Here is a 22,111-nt window from a genome sequence, read left to right as displayed (position 1 = left end):
GTGGGGTACTGACTAGATCCTGTGTTCAGGAGTTCCACGTGGACTGACAATCTAGGACTACTGCTTATTAGCAGTTATGGGAGAGGCTATGCAATGCATGAGCTTATTATTTGAGAAAGATTTAGTAGAGAAGGACTTCTCCTTCATCTTAACAAGACTGAACAATTCTTAGATGATTTATGGGAAAGTGGGAAGGATTTGAAAAGCAATAGAAATAGCAAGTGATAATCAGAGGCCAAAAAAATATGCAAGATAATAAAAATGAAAGAAAATATAAAGTTTAAACTCTAAAAATATCTTGGAATAGAAATTTTAAAATAGATTTATGCTTAAATACAATGGCAGATTTTATGTTGGTATAACAAACAGATGGCAAATAGAAGAGTTTTGCTTCCCAAACTCATTATGGACGAATAAAATTCAACATGCAGAACACCTCTATATGTACCATTGTCTCTGTTAAAAGTAGGAGTAAAGTACTTTGGAAACACCTGGAAATTGTCACCCTTTGAGAATTAAAACTATGAAATCAAAACATAATGAATGAGAATGAAAAGTTGCGAAGCTACCTTAGAAGTCAGAATGCCTCCCTGGTAAGCAAGATTTGATTATATCCTGTCTGAAGATACCTGACATATCCGAAGAAAGGATATATCCATCAGAAAGAGGATTAGTGAGATATTTGAGTTCTTTAGGCAAAAATAGGAAAACACATGTGACGCATCTAAAAAATGTTAATGGAAAATAGATTCTTAGTTGATTTACTACCAACAAGATCAGCCTTACTGGATTCCAAGTTTGAATACTGGCTTTGGAGAAAGATTTCCAGGATTTGAATATGGCTTTGAGACTTACTAGACATGAGACTTTGAACATAATAACCCCCATATCAGTGTCTTCATCTCATCTGCAAACTGGGGCTGACAATATTACCTCTTCGCAGAGTTCTTACAAATAAAACACAAACACAAATATGTGCTATGATTATTACATTCATTGAGCCAATCCCCTTTGTTCTGATCCCAAACTAATATTAAGTAAACTTCAGATTGCTATACGGTTTCCCATGTAATTTGAGAATGCTGGGGCCATGCAATTCAAGTTTTACCATGCCTGTGACAGATACATTTCTCATAAATTAATAGATTCGATGTCTAGTGTTGTGTCACTCTCACGACCTTGAATAATGTGAGTCCATTATGTTAGCAATGTGGCATGTGTTTCAGAGCAACATAAAGGTCTTTTGAGCTAAAGTCAAAATTTAAAAATTCAACACATGTTGCCTCACTTAAGGATGTAATTAAATTCAATGACAATTCTTCTTTATAAGAAATTCTGTCTCCAGAGAAATAGATAATAGAGAATGTGTACAGATACATGGTAGGACATTAGCAAAATCAAGGAAAAGGGGAGAGTGTAGAGAGAATGTCTCCTGCTGTTCTCTCATTTATGCTGATAGAGGCTAAAACACAAGACAATTTCCTTTCACTAATACCCTTGACTATTTCAATGTCCCCTAGTGTATCACCCACAAATTCATCCTTGGGTACATAACCAAAGTGATCTTTTAACTGCAAAATTTGTTCATGTCATTTGCCTTAATTTATTCAGTGATTCCATAGTGGGCAGGGGAGGCACACCTAACTTCCCGAGTCCCCCGACTTCCTCACCCTTAGGGGTGGAGCCAAGGCTAATGTTCATACCTTAGGGTTAAGTCAGTGCCCCTGGCTACAGTTGATTAGATCAAGGGTTAACACAGCTGGGCCAATTAGATCCTCTCTCCAGGAATTTTGAGTTGGGACCAAGAGAGATTAGTTGGTCCCTGCCAGATGCTGAATGTATAACAAATAAACTCAGGAGTGAATTTGAAGCACGGCCATGTCTCCTGTGTGAACTGTGAAGAATAGAAAACTGGTCTCATTAGAAAGACCAGAATGAAGCAGACACATAAAAAAGAACGGAAGTGAGAGATGATGATATCTTAATAACCTTGCTCCTACTTGTTTCTGTTTCTAAGGAATGACTGAATTCCCACATTGGGGTTTCATGAAACTACCTGAATTTTTCTAATAATTCTTCATTTCTGCTTAAGCCAGCCTGAATTTTTTTTTTTTTTTTTAATACTTGAAACTATGAAGTTTCTTCACTTAGAAAGTGCATTCTAATATGGTGCCCTTCATAACTGGTTCTTGCCTATTACTGGTCCAGCTTCACCTCCCACTTTGTTACAGCTTATATTCAATTTTCCAGCAGTACCCACCAAATAACTCACATGATTTTTGAACTTTCCATACTCTCATATCATCAGATTTTCTACCTGCAGTTTCCTCTTCCTATAAGTACATCCATCCTTTTCCACCTGCCAAATGGTTACCCCTCCTTAGACATTCTATCCTGACCACTTCCATTGTACTTTAGAGACTCTCACATTATTATACATAATTCATTGTAGAAAAATGATTTGCATGTCTATCGCCCCACTATCCTATAATTTCATAGATGGCAAACATCTACTGTTTATGTTTGGTATTTCACTTCTGCATTCCCAATTCAGTTCACATAATATGTGCAGTCATGTGTTCCTGATTTATTCACATCTTTCAACCTTTCATAAGATAAAATGTATGTTTCGTGAACACAATTGCTAAAGGCATTGGTGGTTAATGGTATTCTTTTCTGGAGCAAAAAGATAAAGTAAAACCTGAGCTCCTGAAGAGTCACATTCTACTTGGCATTCTCACCAATACACAGTAGTTTTGGTAATTATTGTTAGTCACTGGCCCACCACAGAACATTTCTTAGGCTGTTTCATCAGTGTCAACTTTAAATCATATTTGATGTATATGGATAAAACCAGTAATAGCAGCATCCTGGGATAGAGCCAGAATAAGAGCTGTGAAGGGTCATTTGCTGCTTCATAAGTGCACTGACCTGGACACAAGTGGGAATTAAAAAAACAGCAGGCTACCTAATCAGCCACCTGATTAGGTCTGGAGAGCTGAAGTTGGTTTATCACAAGCTGAGAGGGCAGGTAGAGTGACAGAAGGATGGGTGTACATTTTAGCAGGATCATCTTGAGACAAAGCAACCTGCAATGTGACCATCAGAAATGAACAATGAGGTGTGCCAATTCCTCTGGGGGTGGGTCAGTAACATTGTCAGGACAGCAGGCAATGAAGTACCTATGATGAAGGATGAAGAATGCTGTGACGTAAGAGGAGAACTGCACAGAACTCCTGGTTTGCCTAGGACATTCCTGGGTAATGCTTGTTTTCCTGGACTAAATACTATGGACTTACCTCTACCCGCTTAGACTCTTTTTTTTTTTTAAATTTTATATTGGAGTATAGTTGATTAACAATGTCATGTTAGTTTCAGGTATACAGCAAAGTGATTCAGTTATACATATACATGCATCTATTCTTTTTCAAATTCTTTTCCCATTTAGATTATTACAGAATATTGAGCAGATTTCCCTGTGCTCTTAAAAGGGCCCCAGTTTGATAAAAAAGATCATACAGTGACTAATTATAAGCAACCACTGAATCAAAATATCAGCAAACTGTGGTCACAAACCAAAGTACAGTCATCCTTTTTAGAGAGTTTCTAAAGCATTGCTGTGATGTGTTTTGGGGTTGCCTTTGTTTGTGTGTTTACCCAGAATCCCTTTGAGGAAATCTTCTTTGTCTTTGGCTCATGCAAGCCTGGCTTTCTTCCCCCCTAACCCCAAAACTCATCTAACTTCATCCCTCCTACTCCCACCAAATAACCCCAACCTGGGCCGGACAGAGTCCCTCGCAGGACTTTGGCAGAACTTTTGAGGCAGATTTCTTTATGAGTGTGAGATTCTGTTGGTCATCTGTGCCATCAAGTGAGGAAATGTCAAGAGGTAATGAAGGCAACATAGAGGAGGAAAAACTGAGCAACAAACAAAGAGTTCCTGCCTCCAACCAGGCCCAGAGTTTATTTTCAGTTATGGGAAACAGTGAACTCCATTTCTGCTCAGCGCAGTATGAATTAGATCTGCACATATTACCAAAAGAGTTCTGAGAAATACAACTGCCTTCTCATTAAACTGTCCAGCTTTTTACCTGCCCTGTCTCATTACACCAGGCAATCAGGCAATTAGCACTCAGAATACACAACCCAGTATTTGGAAGACAAAGTCCTTATCTCCCATCCTGGCTCCAGCAAGTTGCACCAGGAACATGGCTCTAAAGGCTGCTTGTCACAAGAATGGAGTTTGGGGGATTGTAGTGCACCCCCCGTTTTGAACTCGAGACTTCTGGTTATAGCTCTGAGACCCTGCCTAGTAAGACTGCACATCTAGATGGACTGGTTGTCTGGAAGTAAGTACAGTGTTTCCCTCAACTTGGCCTAGAGAATCACAAGCCACTGATAATGTGTCTCATGCTTTAGAATTCTTTATGTATTGAGTCAAGCCTAAGGACTTCGGATTTCAATGGCCACTGAGCATATTTCCTCTTAACTGCCCTCATAGTATCCAGGCCTATACTAACTAAAACTGTTCTGTATGTTCCTGGCTTCTTCATTCCCACCTTTCCATCTTAAAAGATCCAGAGTACTGACTCACCAGACTTATGAAATAAACACCATAGGCTATGAATTGCTACTGGCTACACCTGGATATAAAAATACGTAAGGGCAGTGCTACTTAGGAAGCTTTTACAGTCCATTTGAGAGATCATAATAGCTCAATCCAGTGTATTAAAAGTAGTAAGAGTTGACAGCTTTTTATGTACATTTGAAGGTAGATTTGATAAGATTTTCTAATAAATTGGATGTGAGGTGTGCTAGAAAGAAAGGATTAAAGATGGCATCAAGGTTTTTGGCCTATCTGGAATGATAAAGAGTTGCCCTTATCATAGGTGGGGACAATTGAAGGAGGAACACTTTTGGAGACTGAGGAGATGAAGAGCCAATTTTGGAATGCTTTTTAGTATTTACTGTACATCAAGGTAGAGATATTACTTTATTCAGGAGACCCCAAGATCACCCTCAGTTTTGATAATTCACTAGGACAACTCACAGAATGACCAAAACCTGTTATACTCGCTGTTACAACTTATGACAACAGTTTATGACAAGGATACAGAATAAGTTCAGCCAAAAGAAGAGGCACACAGGTCCACACTCAGGTTCCAGTCGTCTTCTCCCAACAACTGGATTTGTAGGCAGTACCAACTTTTCCAGGCAACAATGAGTGACAGTAGGCATGGAGTATTACCAACCAAGAAAACTCACTGGAGCCTTGGTGTCCAGAGTTGTAACTGGGGCTTGCTCACGTAGACACAGTTGACCACTTGCTTGGCTGACCTGTAGGTCACTATCCCCTCCAGAGGTTTAGCTGATATCTCATGACCCTACCATAAATTACGTTGTTAGGTATTCTGTGTGGTCCAAGGCCTCCAGATAAACAAAGTTCTCTTATTGGGGCTTAGAGATTACCTCCCAGGAGCTAAGCGCACAGGCCAGACCTCTCTGTGGGTAAGGTTTATTCTTTACTATGCAACTGTCAAATAGGAAAGTTAATTTAAGCGTCTAGAGTTCAGGAAAGGGGTCGGCAAGAGATATAAATGTGGAAGTCATCAGCGTAAAGATGGAGTGTTAATTAGGTTCCTAGCAGGAAGCAGACTTCCCTTAGATACTTGAAATGAAGAGATTTTGATAGAGACCACTCACAAGGTTACAGGGAGGGTTCAGGGAGCAAATAGGGCCTGTTGAGGCACACATGTCACAGCAGTTTCTGAGTTCCAAGATAGTGGTTACCAGAAACTGATAAGAAGTGTTAAAATGTTCCAAGCACAGTACTAAGTGATTTCTGGGCATTAGCTCATTTGATTTTTCCTATATGGTTTATAATTACTATTATCACATTTTTACAGATGAGAAAATCAAGTGTAAGATATTTAAATATCTTTGTCTATAGTCATTTAGTAGAACGTTAATGATGTGGCATTCATGTCTGCCCGATGCAGACTGCCATGCCACAATATGGTTCAGAAATTTGGCGTCATGATGCAACAGACAAGATTAACCTAAGAAAGGGTTTCATATATGTTTGAAAGGGTTTCAACCTTTGTCCATGACTAAAGGTTATTCAGGGATTGCCAGTTAGTGATTTCCCACTTAGTCTTTCCTGGGAAGCTTCTGCTTTGTTAGATCAGTGTCGTGAGCCTTTGTGGTATGGGCTTTACAAATGGGAGCCAAGCAGAAAAAACAAAAGCATCATGGCCAGATTCTCCTCGGAGGAGAAGTCAGGGCAGAGATAAATTAGATTTCCCAGGGAAATAGAAGTAGAGGAATAGTGTGTGTATGCATGTGTACCTGAGTGTACACACACACAAATACACTTGTACGTGTATTATGTGTCAAACTGAGTTTTCAGGATTTGGAGGTGTTTTAGAAGAGAAAGAATATAGAATTTTAATAAGTTGCCTCAGACAATAAATTTATGCAAGTTTTAAATGTTTTCATGGGACTCTAAGTGTCAGAATTACTGTTTGGATTCTACTTATTTGAATGCATCGTGATTCAGGGTTGAACCATATGGATCCTGGCTTCAACAGAGAGCATGGTGCCTAAAATGTGTTGTCTGCACTGTATTATTTTCCATTCTGAAGCATAGAAAGGCTTTGCCATCAATAAAACAATATCGTGGATAGGATTTGATGACACTAATACATAAGGAGGAGATTTTAATAGAGAGACGACCAATACATGGTGTTACCATGCCTGCCTACCCCACCACCCAGGTTCCATCCCTTATTGACCCATGTCCCTGATCACAGAACTGGTCTCAAGAATATTCTCAACACAGTGCTCCAGGAAGCCACCAATAATCGGTTGACCCTGGCATGTGAATTGAAACTCATTTGCCACTTGGTTTCTAATGTGTCAAGCTGAAGTGTTTTTACATATTTTCAGTTTTGAATGTATTAGGCTCAGTCATTCTTGAAATATACAACAAATTTCAAAAAGAGAGAAGGAAATTGCTCTCTGTTAGGTTAGTGTAGGATTTTAGGATTTTTCCAGGAAACCAGCCCTCTAATTTTACTTTACATAGCTTTCTCTCCCTTTTCCAAGAAGACGAAAACCATATTGGAAGTTTCCTCTCCTCTTTTCTTCTTCTCCCTTTTTTTTTTTTCTGGATCCCACTTTTCTTTATTTTCTATCTTCCCTGTACTGTTGAACAAATTCACCTTGCCCCCAAGGAGAGGAGGGCTGACAAAAATTTGGAGACAGAATTTTTTTCAATGTCAATCTACCTCTCCTGTCAAAGCCATTTATGATTTTTCTTATTATGATTAGCTCCCTTCTCTATATTTACAGCATTACTGTACATTACAAGGTCCATAACTGGTATACATTCTATTTAGAACACTCTGTAGCACAAATAAAACATTCAATAAAAATAACTCCTTGAAATGTTAATACTTGGCCTTTCAATGAATTGTCTTTTCTCAACTGAAAAAAAAAAAAAAAAAACTGACGATGATTGAATGTAGATGAGTCATTTTTAGGCAATGCATTTTGGGTAAGGGGAGTCTGGCCTGCACAAAGACCACATTATCTGGATTCTCCTTAAAAGCTAAATTGATGGCAACTTCTGAAAAGAGCATCTTGGACCTCTGTCGCCTGGAAGCTTAAGATACACCTTGATTTTAGGTACTGTAAAATAACTGACAGCAGAAAAAGCTTTAAGAAATGTACTCTCAGTGATAGAATTAGAGGGAATAGAATGTTACTCATCTACCAAAGTAAAGGGATAATTGCAATGTGGTGCTCTTCTTTATTAGAAGATTTTCAGGAACCCATCTGCCTGGATTGTTTCTTTTTTATTATCATTACATCAACTAATTACATTAGGGAAAAGGGGATATTTTAATTAAAAGACTGTTTTAAGGCGTTCTAATTCTACTCTTTCATTAAATAACTTAACCAGGTGCCAAATTTGTTAAACTATATTTCTGAAAATTGTTGTTTGGAAATTATTTGTGTTAACCATATTTTCAACAAAATAGATTTTGCCCTTTTATTTTATCTAATAGATGGGTCCTTTTATTTCTCCATTTTGACCAAAGAACCATAAGATAGGACCACATATATACTATCCCAATTATTTTGAAAGGCTTACTTTTTTCCTAAAAAGGGGACAAACTGTTTCATTTTACAGAACATGCATATTTACTTGTATATGATGGAGGGATGAGGGTAATCCTTTCTGAAATTGGCATTTTTGGACTGTGATACATTGCAGAGGAATGCTGGGGTAGGTAGGAAGATAGATAGCGATCCACAGCGGAAAATACTTAGCCAGTATTGTAATTAAAAGACGTTCCTACTGTTTAAACCCTTTTTCCTGTGGATAAAAATCTCACCCACATATGTTAAATTACAGGGATGTCATCAGATAACTCAAGTAGGTGAGTAAACGTCCGCTCTTTGGATGTCTTGAATGCATCTCCCATTTTGTCAGCCCTCCTCTTATTCTTTCAGGGTGTTCTGAATAACAGAATTCAGACAGGGATTTGTATGTAAGTGTCAGACAGTGGGAGGGGAAAGGATCTACAATGGAAATATGGATAAAAGAGAAACAATAGCACTGGACAGAGCAATGAAGACTTAGAAGCCGAGAGAGGACTCTAAGCACCTGTGCAGGAGATGGTGGAAAGCCAGAATTTAAAAATCATGATTCTACTTTCAGTATTCAAACACCTCTCTAGATTTCTTCTCTCTGATTGAAATGCTGAACGATTTTGATTCCAAAAAGTGAATGTGAAAAGCATTAGAGAAACAAGTTTGGTATTAAAAAATGTAAAAGTCAAACTGTATGTCATGCAGTTAAAGACTGAATAAATACTATTATTCCAATCATTATATTTATACATGAAATGATGTCTTGTGCATAGTCGATATGCAGTAAATATATGTTGAATGAATGAATGAATAAATAAAGGCAACATTTCTCTCAAATTCTCAAGTAAGAGATAGCAGTTCCTACTAGCAACAGCTATTTTTTAAAACTTTTTAGCCCTTCAATATTATTCCTCAGGGAAGCTGGCAAACTGAAATCTGTTACATTAATGTCAGCAGGGATGTATATGTGTGAAGAGAATAAGTAAACATTTATTGTACCTGATACCTCAGTGGATTATCCACATGAATTCTTAAGACACTTGAAAATGCTTGGCAATATTTATACTTAGGGTGAACTCTACAAATGCTGTTTGTGGATTTTATACTTCTGAAAATTTCTATTTTCGAGTCAGTTGAGCTTTTTCAATTCGGAACTGTTGGGCTAATCCATAACTATATAGCTACTTTTTCTTTGGTAATGAGTTAATCTCAACATTTTGATTAAAATTTTGTTGTTGTTAGGTGTTCAGTCTATATGAGTGTCAAAATAACTTCCAAGAACAGATTTAGTAACCAACACATTTAAAAAAATAACTGTATTCTTTCCTTCTTAACCCAAATAACAGCAATGAAAATTGCTACTTTTTGAGAATCTAATATATGCCAGTTCCTTTTCTGGTGTTTTATATATTAATTCATAGATGGTTTTACCCTATTATAGAGAAGAGGAAAATAAAACAGATCTAAGAGAGATACAATGTCTTGCATAAAGATCCACATATCATAGATTTTTGAACTGAGATTCACATTCAACACTCAGGCTATTGCGACTCTGATAGACTAAATCCCCCAAATTTACATTTGAGTCGCTCAAAATCTTGTGAGGTAAGTAAGCCAAGGGTAGCTTTCTTTTCTTTACTCATCCAAGGTTGGTATTAGATCAGTCTGCATTTATATAAATAACTTAATGAGAATAAGAGAAACTTAGAACTAGGAAAAATTTAGAGATAATCCAATTTAGTAATTTTTAGGCATTTTGGTTTTGGTAGCACTTTACACTCTTAATAATTACTGAGGATCTCTAAAAGCATTTATAATATGCTTATAAACATTTACCGTATTAGTAATAAAATTATAACATTTAAAAATATTAATTCATTTAATAATTGCAATAACAAATCTATTATCTATTCACATATCATATTTTAATGAAAAATACCTATATTTTCTAAAACAAAAATGTAATAAGAAGAGTGGCTTTGTTTTGCATTCTCGTAAGTCTCTTTACTATTTGGTTTAATAGGAGGTAGTTGGATTTTCATATCTACTTCCTCGTTCAATCTGCCATGACATCATCCATGTCTTGTAACCCCTAGAACACTCCACTGCACATGTGTGATTGAATGAAAGTAAAAAAGCCAAATAACCTCTTATTATTATTATGAAAATAACTGGACCTCAGGGACCCTCCTGATGGGGCTGTGGACCACACTTTGAGAACTGCTGCTCTAGATAAGACTCCTCCCATGACCTCACACTCTGGAAGCACTCTCTCCTCACAGATGCCCAAGCCAAACATCTGAGAAACCTCCCTGACTCAGCCCTTCTCCCTCACCAACCACTTATCATCTTTTCTCAAAAATCTCTAGTCCCTTTTTTTTTTTTCTTAGATTCCATATATATGTGTTAGCATACGGTATTTGTTTTTCTCTTTCTGACTTACTTCACTCTGTATGACAGACTCTAGGCAAAGTGGGAGAGTGGCATGGACATATATATATATATACACTACCAAACGTAAAATAGATAGCTAGTGGGAAGCAGCCGCATAGCACAGGCAGATCAGCTCCGTGCTTTGTGACCACCTAGAGGGGTGGGATAGGGAGGGCGGGAGGGAGACACAAGAGGGAAGAGATATGGGAACATATGTATATGTATAACTGATTCACTTTGTTATAAAGCAGAAACTAACACACCATAAAAAAAAAAAAAATCTCTAATCCCTCCACTTCTTTCTCTCCCTACCGTCTTGACCTGAACACACACCTTACCCTTTCCCAACCTGCATTATTACAACTGTCTTCCAACTCTTCCTCCCGTTTTAGTTCTTCTCTTCTGTCCTCTGTAGTGAAAATCTGAGTGATTCTTTTGAGATGCAGATTCCAAGTGAGCATTTTCTACCACCCTTAAGTTAAGGGCCTTAACTCTAATGTAAAATACAAGGGCATCCTAAGCATCCCTGCCCTCTTCTCAAATTACACTTGTCAGCACTTCTTCCTTGCTTCTTAAGATTCTTTGCCCATGCTCTCTCACCTCCACGCCAGTATAAAAGCTGTCTTTTCTTCCATCCATTCCTTCCATTCTTTCTTTTTATTTAGGTATGAACTTAGACATCACCTCCTTTGAGATAATTTCCCTGAACACTCCCACTCTGAGTTAGGTGATCCTGCTATATGCTTCCTCAACCATCTGTACTTTCCCTATCAAAACAGTATTGCCATTTTTCATTTATAATTGCTTGCTTAGTAGCATTTGTCCCCCTGTGTATTTTTAGCATGGTATGGGCAGGAAATTTGTCTATTTATATATTTCATTGTCTCCTCAATGTCTAGAACAGTGCTTGACCTACAGTAAAAATTTAATAAACATTTGATGCATAAGTAAATGAATATCTTTTTTTCTCTCTCTTATTCCTACAGTCAGTTGTATTTACAGTTTTTTAACTCACTCTTCCTAATGAAGTTGGAAATCATTCTTTAATTGTTTTATTGTCTTATGCTACTAGTTAATATTAGTAGTATTAACTACTAGTTACTAGTAGTTACTAGTAGTTACTAGTAGTTAATATTAGTAGTATTAACTACTAGTTAATATAAAATAGTTATTATCCTACAATATAGCTATCAAAGGGTATCTCTCATAAGACACTTATCTGAAACCAGACCTATCTTTGGAAATTGGCCACACTCTTTGAATATCTCACCTGGAAAGATTGTTAAAAATGTACATGCAGGAGTCCTCTCGCCTGAAGATTCTTATTAGGTTGTTTAGATTGTACCCAAGCTTCACAGGTTACTATCATACCTTCCAAAGTTTGGGAGCCACTGCCTTACAGCAATTATATTCAGGTTTATTTATAAAAAGTAGTTAAACAATGTTACTACCCTTTAAGAATTTATTCTAATTTAGTTACAGAGTACTCCCATATGTAAAGAAATGTATAGCCTTTTATAGATGTTTTAGAGGATTTTATAAGCCCAATGTTAAATGCTGCTACAATTAAGCAGGTGTTATAAATTCAAATATTTGTTTTCATCTTTGTACAGTTCAGTGTTAACATCTGTACTCATTATATACATAATTCCCTAGACTGAATTGTATCATGTTTAATGGGTATATTTGATATCAATTAACATGTAACATTTATTTTACTAATAGTATTATACTGTGTAATTTATGCAAATATTATCTGTAGGATTTTATATATCAAAATTTTAAAACAACTTACAATGAAGTAAACTTTATGGGACAGTGTTTTATTTAATGAATTCATTTAATTTTTTATAATTTTATTTATTATTATTTTTTTGGCTGCAATGGGTCTTCGTTGCTGCACATGGGCTTTCTCTAGTTGTGGCGAGCGGGGGCTACTGTTCGTTGTGGTGCACGAGTTTCTGCTTGCCATGGCTTCTCTTGTGTGGAGCACGGGCTCTAGGCACATGGGCTTCAGTAGTTGTGGCACATGGGCTCAGTAGTGGTGGCTCGCAGTCTCTAGAGCGCAGGCTCAGTAGCTGTGGTGCATGGGCTTAATTGCTCCAAGGCATGTGGGATCTTTCCAGACCAGGGATCGAACCCGTGTCCCCTGCATTGGCAGGTGGATTCTTAACCACTGTGCCACCAGGGAAGTCTGGTGGGACGATATTTTAAAAGCAAAAGATACTATATATTTATGAATTTACATGTTTTATCTTGCATGTCTCAAGGATAAAAATACTGAAAATTAGTCATGTTAATTTTATAACTATGTTGCAACATATTAAAGTGTATATAGCATTACATGTCTAAGAGGATCTATTATTTATTTAAAAACTGAATGAAAAAAAAATTCCTAGAATTAGATTTTATTCTTTATATCTCATATGTTATTTTAATACACAGTAGATTTTTAGTCATAGTAAGATTCTTTTAATTCCTGTTTCCAAATAGAGTTATATATATATAATAAAGAGAGTATGTGTGTGTGTGTGTATATATATATATATATATAGAGAGAGAGAGAGAGAGAGAGAGAGAGAGAGTTCCAGATAGTTATTTACAAATATTTTCCTTTATAATTGTTTGTCATAGTAATATTTATGAAGGTAGTTTTTCAGGAAAGATAGAAGTAGAGTTTTAGAAATATAAAGATGAGATGGAAAAAGGGGTAAATAAGAAGGAAGAGGGGAGAAGGGGAAAGGAAATTGCTTAATTTTGTCCAAGCTAATAGAATTGTATGATCCTTCTTTTCTTATCATACTCTTATATATTGGATCTTTTATATCAGTTTTTAAGGGGTTTCATTAATTAGAAAGTTTCTATAAAGGAATAAATTCATTGATTTGTCTCTTATTTAAAAATGCATAACAGTTTAATGACCTATTGAAAATGGACCTATTAATTTGATATATTTTTGAAACATATAATCAGGAGCTACTTTTCTAGGAAAATGTTTGCTTTATTAGTAATTTCTGTGGTTATATTTATTTCTGAAGAAATACAGAATGATACAAATAAAAACAATACAAAGGAAAGTTTTATTTCTTAAAGTAATTTAATTACACTTCTGGCTATTTAGTCTTTTTATTAAGAAAAGTATATCACTCTTACATATACACCAAATTACTATACCATTACTTGTGAACAAAAACAAGAAACAATAACCAAAGTTTGTAATAATAGAGAATAATTACATAAATTATGTCCACTAAAACTTAATTGGACAAACTAGAACAGTAATCACTAACTTACAATGACCTATAAGACATTGTCACAAAACAATTATTGATGTAAAATACAAAAAAAACCCTCTATGTATATATGTGAAAATACATAGGAAGTATATGGAGGATAATATTTCAAGCCATCAACAGTGACAACCCACTGGGAGTAGAATTAGGATAGAGAGGGAAACATTTATTTTAAATTATTTTATCTATTTTAATTATTTACATTAACTTACAGTCATGTATGTCTTTCATACTTTGAGAAATACCCTAAGAATTTGAGAAGTGATTTTAACAAAAATAACTGGGGATTGGGAGTTCTGAAGTAGGAATTTCAATGGTCACGTCATGATGTACACATGTACATGGTCAAGGAAATCAGACACTGTGGTATGTTTTGTGATTCTATGAACTACTCTGTTTTTTCTGTAACATTCTATTTTTTTTCTTTTCCATTAAAGGTCTCATTCGCTTGCAGGAGCTCATCAAAGCTCCATCAAGATACAATCTTCGACTTAAGATCCGTCAACTACCTGCTGATACAAAGGATGCAAAACCCTTACTAAAAGAAATGAAAAGAGGCAAGGAGTTCCATGTCATCTTTGACTGTAGCCATGAAATGGCAGCAGGCATTTTGAAACAGGTAATCTTTAAATTATTTAAGTTCTTAATTCCTTTATTAAATTTGCGTTTGAAATTTTTTTTTACATCTTTATTGGAGTATAAGTGCTTTACAATGGTGTGTTAGTTTCTGCTGTATAACAAAGTAAATCAGCTATACATATACATAGATCCCCATATCTCCTCCCTCTTGCGTCTCCCTCTGACCCTCCCTATCCCACCCCTGTAGGTGGTCACAAAGCACTGAGCTGATCTCTCTGTTCTATGCAGCTGCTTCCCACTAGCTATCTATTTTACATTTGGTAGTGTGTACATGTCATTGCTACTCTCTCACTTTGTCCCAACTTCCCCTTCCCAGTCCCCCTCAAGCCGTGTCTTCAAGTCCATTCTCTACGTCGGCGTCTTTATTCCTGTCTTGCCCCTAGGTTCTTCAGAACCTTTTTCTTTTTTTAGATTCCATATATATGTGTTAGCATAGGTATTTGTTTTTCTCTTTCTGACTTACTTCACTCTTGTGACAGACTCTAGCTTCATCCACCTCACTATAAATAACTCAATTTTGTTTCTTTTTATGGCTGAGTAATATTCCATTGTATATATGTGCCACATCTTCTTTATCCATTCACCTGTTGATGGACTGTTAGGTTACTTCCATGTCCTGGCTATTGTAAATGGTGCTGCAGTGAACACTGTGGTGCATGTATCTTTTTGAATTATGGTTTTCTCAGGGTATATGCCCAGTAATGGGATTGCTGGGTCATATGGTAATTCTATTTTTAGGTTTTTTAAGGAACCTCCATACTGTTCTCCATAGTGGCTGTATCAGTTTACATTCCCACAACAGTGCAAGAGGGTTCCCTTTTATCCACCCTCTCCAGCATTTATTGTTTGTAGATCTTTTATGATGGCTATTCTGACCGGTGTGAGGTGATACCACATTGTGGTTCTGATTTGCATTTCTCTGATGATTAGTGATGTTGAGCATCCTTTCATGTGTTTGTTGGCAATCTGTATATCTTCTTTGGAGAAATGTCTATTTAGGTCTTCCACCCATTTTTGGATTGGGTTGTTTGTTTTTTTGATATTAAGCTGCATGAGCTGCTTGTATATTTTGGAGATTAATCCTTTGTCAGTTGCTTCATTTGCAAATATTTTCTCCCATTCTGAGGGTTGTCTTTTTGTCTTGTTTATTTATTTATTTATTTATTTTTTGGCTACACTGTGTGGCATGTGGGAATCTTAGTTCCCCACCAACCAGGGATCAAACCCATGCCCCCTGCTGTGGAAGCGTGGAGTATTAACCACTGGACCGCCAGAGAAGTCCCCTGTTTTTTTGTTTTTTAAATCAAAGTGTTATTGTTACACAGTCGGTTTAAAAAAAAAAGCCAGAGAAGTCACCTTGATGTGATTTTCTGATAAAAAGTCTAAGTACTTTAATTAATTGTCTTAAAAGAAAAGTAATATAAATATTGATGATCTTTAAAGCACATTGAATATCCGAGGTTCCTTTCAAATGGCTAAAATGCCGTTTGTTAATGTGAATATTGATCAATGAAGTAGATATTTCTGTTTTGTGCTGAAATGAGGGAATAAACTTCAAATCAACAATTAAGCAGCTCAACCATTAAAATCAACTAGTAAGAAAAAGAGAAAAAAAAAATGTTCTTTACCTGTCATGTACGCTCAGATGCCTTACACATTTGATCTTATTTAATTATCACCATAACCAAATGAAGTAGGGACTAGCTCCACTTTACAGACAAAGAAACTGAGTCTCAGAAAGATTAAGTAGCTTGATCAATGTCCATCATTGATCAAGGAAATAGCAGAGGGATTTATATTTCTCTTAGTGATGTTAGGAAGTATTCATTTCAGAATAAGCATTGCCTACCTAAAAAGATAATTCTAAATCAATCAAATGAAACAATTCATAGCAGTAAAACCTCTTACTATTACTTCAGCACTATTCAGGCCTAACAGCACACTGGAAAACAATTATTATTAGCTCATATCTTATATATGAGGGGATTGATGTAAGGGGTTAAATAGCTAGTACAAGGCTGTACTATGTAGTAGAGCCTGAATTTGAACACAAGTCTTTGGACTTTGTTTTTTAAGCTCTTCTATACACACTGCCTGACTGGAGATTAGCCACCTGTCTTGAAACCTCTCAAATGTAGGATAAAATATCTCTACTAGAGAGTTATGCAGATTCAGATGTCAAATTATATCTCATAAAATATAACTACCAACAGTAAATGTCTGTTATAACATGGTTAGTTTATTAAGCAGATGTTTATCCAATCTTCCAATATGATGTTGGTTTCACTACAGTAAAATATTTAATTGGATTTGGAAAATTGCTCTAGTGTTATATTTGAGTAATAAAGAATATAAGGGTGGTTGTTGTTGTTTGGTTGGGTCTTTTTGGGAACAAAATGATGCGATAAAGTAAGCACTGGAATCTAGCATAGGGATTTGTTTTTCATTTAATACCAAACAATTCTTGGTCACATTTAGAATACACAAACTTGGAAAGGATACCTTTCCTTTATGCCTGGAGTGAGTATCGCTGTACTATTTGTCAGTGACAAATAATAGGCTTTTGGTAGGCTTTCTCTAGGCCTCCAACAAGTATATAGGTGATCAGTTGTCTTGTCTCTAGAGTAACTAACTCTGACTTACTTTGCTGTTTGAAAGGTGAGAGTATCCATCACCTTGAATAATAGAATTTCCATTCTGGCTTCTAGTTGATATACCCCTTATTTCATACTTGTTTTCTGATGTGTAACCTGCTATTTGCAAAACGAAAACAGAATTAAAGTAGTATCTAAAATATATACAACAGTAAAATTATATAATTTTAACAAGATTAGTAGGTGAAAAATCAGAACGGAGGGGAAATGAGAATATGAAAGTTAAGTTGAAGTCAGAGTAACACTATTGCACAGAATGCATGCTTTTTGATCCTGTAACACTGGCAGACCACACATGGTGGGATTTTTTTAAAACTTACCTTGTCCCAGAGAGCATTTATCTCATATTTGGATCTTAGCTACTCTAGAAACCAATTCAAAAAGAAAGTAAATAGCTTCTTTTTTGTAACTGCAGCAGTACATTTAATAGGACTCCATTTTATGATTTATGAAATTTTTCTGAGATTCCTCAATGTTGGCTAATGATCACACTCCAAAGAAATGGTACAAGAGTTGAAGATAAGACACAAATGGGCTTTCAGCTTGTCTGGCTTAATCCAAGAACAAATATTAGGAGTATCAAGAAAAAGAGATGTTTGTTTGTTTTATTTAAACTGACTGAGCTCTTACTGAATAGTGAGCAACCATGGATTTGAAGTTTTCCTGCCTGAGAGCTTTAAAAGTGAGTGAAGCCTGGGCTTGGCGAGATTTCCTCTGAGGCAAATCAAGGGCACTCATTGGCATACATGTCTTAATAGCAAAAGATTCCACCTCTACTCAGATTTGTCAAAGAGAATCCTCCATGGCAGGGCCAGGATGCTGTGGAGTAAAGTCTCACAAAGACATTCTATCACAGAAAAAAATAGCAACCAAGGACTTTAAAGTCCATATCAGAGAGTGTGAAATCAAATTTTTAGCCTGGAAAAATGTAAAAGCAGATACAAAGAAACTGCTACAGCAGCAAGAAGTAAAATATAATAAAATTTTAAGAAATACGTATAAAGTCTAACCCCTCCGATTGTTAACCTTAAGCAATGTAACGTCCAGATATAACCTGAAGGATAAACTGGTTGCAAAGTATATGCCTGGATAACTGCATGTGTTAATTTGTCATATGGCATTGTTAACGCTACATCAGTTAAATGTTGGGAAATTCTAACAATATTTTGATTTGGGAAAAAATTATTCTGTGGTATTTCTTTCCAGGAGGGGTGACGTGGCTCAAGCAGTTTTCTTTTGTGGCCACTCTTATTTATACACAAGAAGATAATAATTCAGAAGCACTAGTAGCAAGACATAAATGCTATAATTAAAAGAAGGTCCAGAACAAGTTCTTTTTTAATTCCCATTGGAAATTATTAACTCACCTTTCAAGAAAGTATCCCCTTTGTTCACTTTTGTTCATGTTAGAGTATAGGTACTCCATCAAAAATAACTAAACTTTTCTACTTAGATCTAAGTTCGTAGTCCATACTGACTCTTGTTTTCAGAATCAAAGACTGAAGGGAGGTCAGTGAAATGCTCACACAGTCCTCAGTTATCCCTTAAAGGTTTCTTTTCAACGTAATGAAGAAGAAACCTGGGGCTGGTGCAGAACACCATTTTCTTAACCACCTCCCACCCTCGCCTCCAAAACACAATTTCCAGGATTGGGCTGAGATTCCCAGGTTTTCGAATTATCAAGGAGGAAACAGCCAAAATTTTAGAATGTATAGATCCTAAATGGATCTGTATCTTTGGGAATATAAAATATGCCACTTTATAAAAGGCATAGATTATGCTCTATATCCAAGCTCCAAGAGTTAGAGACCTGGAGTTTATTTTCACTCACTGTCTCAATTTGTTGACTAATTTATTCATTCTTATTATGTCTTAGTTTCTTCACCTGTAAAATAAGTATAATAACAGGACCTACGTCATAGGATTTTTAATGAGGCCTAAATTGATTAAGATGTGCAGTGTGCTTAGAATAGTACCCAGCACTTTTTAGGCATTATGTAAGTGTTATTTATAGTTATACATCTGAATCGCTGTTTCTTTCATTTATCCCAATCGATATTTCTATGCCTATTGAGTTGATAAAGTAACAAATATCGACAAGGGTAATGCTGAACTCTCATTGAGTAGTTCTGAAGTTGCGAGACCTTTAACACATATCCATCAGGAACAATGAATACCTTCTACAAAGATAATCTTGTAAATTTTTATTTAATAAGAAAAATTTTCTCTTATTTTGCTTAAATGTAAATTTATCAGAGAGTTATTGGCTCATGTAATTTTTATCCATTCAGGAAATATTATTTGTTTCCTAAAAGTTGTACATCCAATTCAGTTGTGTGTGGGGGGGTGTTCCCCATACCACAAGCAGTGCTCTGATGCCAGCACATTGTCCTACAACCCAATTCAGTTCTCACAGCATCTATCCAGAAGTAGCATCCGATTCTGCAGGTTAAGGGCTTAGTCCTACAAGACTGTTTCCCCACCTCCCCCACTTCGGACATGAACCACAAGTCCAGGTAATCACTTGTGCTTCTGACCCACCGGCTATAGATTGGAGGTTCCTACAACCCCCTCCTTAGGTTCGATTAATTTGCTAGAGCAACTCACAGAACTTAGAGAAACATTTTACGTACTAGATTCCCGGTTTATTATGAAAGGATGTAACTCAGTAACAGCCAGATTGGAAGAGATGCATAGGGCAAGATACAGGGAAAGGGCAAGGAGCTTCCTCGACCCTTCTGAGTATGCCACTCTCCTCGCACCTCCACATGTTCACCAACCTGGAAGCTCTCCAGATCCTCTCCTTTTGGGTTTTTCTGGTGGCTTCAGTTCATAGGCATGATTGATTAAATCATTGGCCATGGCGATTGAACTCAGTCTCCAGCCCCTCTTCCTTCCCAGGAGGTCACCGGGGTAGAACTGAAAGTTTCAACCTTCCAATCATGAGATTGCTTTCCCCTGGCAACCAGCACCCACCCTCCCATCTTAGGGGATTTTCCAAAGTCACCTCATTTGACATAAACTCAGTTGTGGTTGAAAGGGGCTTGCTAAGAATAACAAGACACCCATTTCACCTTTATGGCTCTGAAGCAATTTCAGGAAGTGAAGAAAAGAAACCAAATATTATAACAAAGATGTTCCCATTGCTTTTATTGTTTGGGAAATTCTAAGAGTATCTGGAGTTTTGTGCCAGAAATGGGATGAAGACCAAATACATATTTCTTATTATAAATTACAATATCACAATTCCTAAGTTCCTTTCCTCTGCTCAATTCTTTGATGCTACCTATCATTAACAAATGTTTCTCCCTGTAAAAAAAATACATTTCATATATCCCAAAATTTTTCACAAACATCTATCTTTTCTTACTGAACAGCTAATGCTGTGGAAATACAAATTTTATTGTAGCTAATTGGTTAATACCTACCTATGGGTATGGAATACAAAGGATGTAGCTGGGGCAGCTACTTAGTAAACCAATTTGAGTAGTTAGTAGTTTGTGGAAGAATATTAGATGCACCTGAGAATACTTGTTTCCTACTAAGAGCTCTTCATTCAGCTCAAAAATGCATCATTTTTCAATTATCATCACCAGCTACTATTCACTGATAAATAGCTATTTCTAAAGGATTCTGTATTTTCAGAGAGGAAATTGACACTTCTTATGACTGGAAGTTCTAACCCAAAAGTCCTTGTTTTAAGACTGATAGTTTAAAATTGATGAGGACTTTAGAAGTGTGAAATAAAACATAGTAAATTTCAATTGTTCATTAATAAAAAATAAACTTGCCTTTATCTGTACAGTGGTGATTTACATTTGCTTCATTAATACTAAGAAAACGTCTCTAAAATGCTAAAAAAAATTCCTGTTGGTATTGTACTTTGGAGCACTGTTTTCCTAATTGAGTAATACTTTTCAACAAAATAAAATGGTGTTCCTTATTATGGAATTTGTAGTGAAGATATTACAAATATAATGAACTTAGATTTGCTCATTTGAGGTTTTGTTTCAAATTTAATGCCCCTTTTAATATGTAAAACATAAGCTTTACAATTGCAAACATTCAATTAATAGCTTTTCTATCAAGAGAATTGGTCCAGAAATTCCTTTGTAACCACTAATCTTCTTTAACTATGGAAAAAAGATTTAGTTTGACCCAATTTTAATGTAACCTGAATACTATAGGCTGATTCTTCATTACATTCTGCTATTTTCATCTCACTTGTCTTATTGACATAATGTATTTCATCTAACGTGTACCTTCAATATTAATATTTTAATATTTTTATTTTTTACTTCTTAGGCATTAGCTATGGGAATGATGACAGAATATTATCATTACATCTTTACCACACTGGTAAGTAATTTATTAAAACATAAAGATAATGCTCTAAATTTTCTTATAATGAATTTCAGGATGAAAAATGGTTTTTTGAGTGGGAAGAAGTAATATAATACTGGCACTTTTAAAGTTATGATTTATTTTATTTTGATAAAACCCAAGAGGAATTATCATCATAGAGAACTAATGATTCTTGGTGGGAAGCTGATGATTTTGAAATAATATCGTTTCAGATATTAATTCAAAATAATGTCTTATTTTTATATTGCTTAGAGGACTTTCAGAACATAATGGATTTTAAAATTAGTTTGCTGAGAAATCAATGTTTTAGAAAAGTACAAATTCTTATGTTGTTAGCTCTATTGACTATTAACCGAAATCAGGTTTATTGAAGCTGCTCCTTTAGTAGATTAAATTTCCTATTCTGTTTTTGCATATGTTAAGTTGGATTTTTTAAGTAAATATGATTTAATTTGCAGTTAGCAAATTGAATGTTACCCTTATCTTTTGTCTTTACGTAACCACTACAGTTTTTTCTCAATATGCATGAAAATCTGACATTCTTTTTTTTTTATCAAACCTACTTAC

At 35.7% G+C, this 22,111-nt stretch overlaps 1 protein-coding gene across 1 annotated transcript in view; it reads left to right on the top strand.

Annotated features, from left to right (window-relative positions):
* GRIK2 (glutamate ionotropic receptor kainate type subunit 2) overlaps positions 1–22,111 on the top strand; it is a 635,712-nt gene that overhangs the window by 278,076 nt on the left and 335,525 nt on the right. Inside the window, exons 4-5 of the mRNA XM_060030591.1 lie at positions 14,324–14,505; positions 21,485–21,538. Coding sequence (XP_059886574.1) covers positions 14,324–14,505; positions 21,485–21,538 — 236 coding nt within the window. The remainder of the gene's footprint in view (positions 1–14,323; positions 14,506–21,484; positions 21,539–22,111) is intronic.

This window comes from Delphinus delphis, chromosome 14, assembly GCF_949987515.2.
Source record: "Delphinus delphis chromosome 14, mDelDel1.2, whole genome shotgun sequence".
NCBI lineage: Eukaryota > Metazoa > Chordata > Mammalia > Artiodactyla > Delphinidae > Delphinus > Delphinus delphis.
This window is presented reverse-complemented; position numbering and strand designations above follow the sequence as displayed.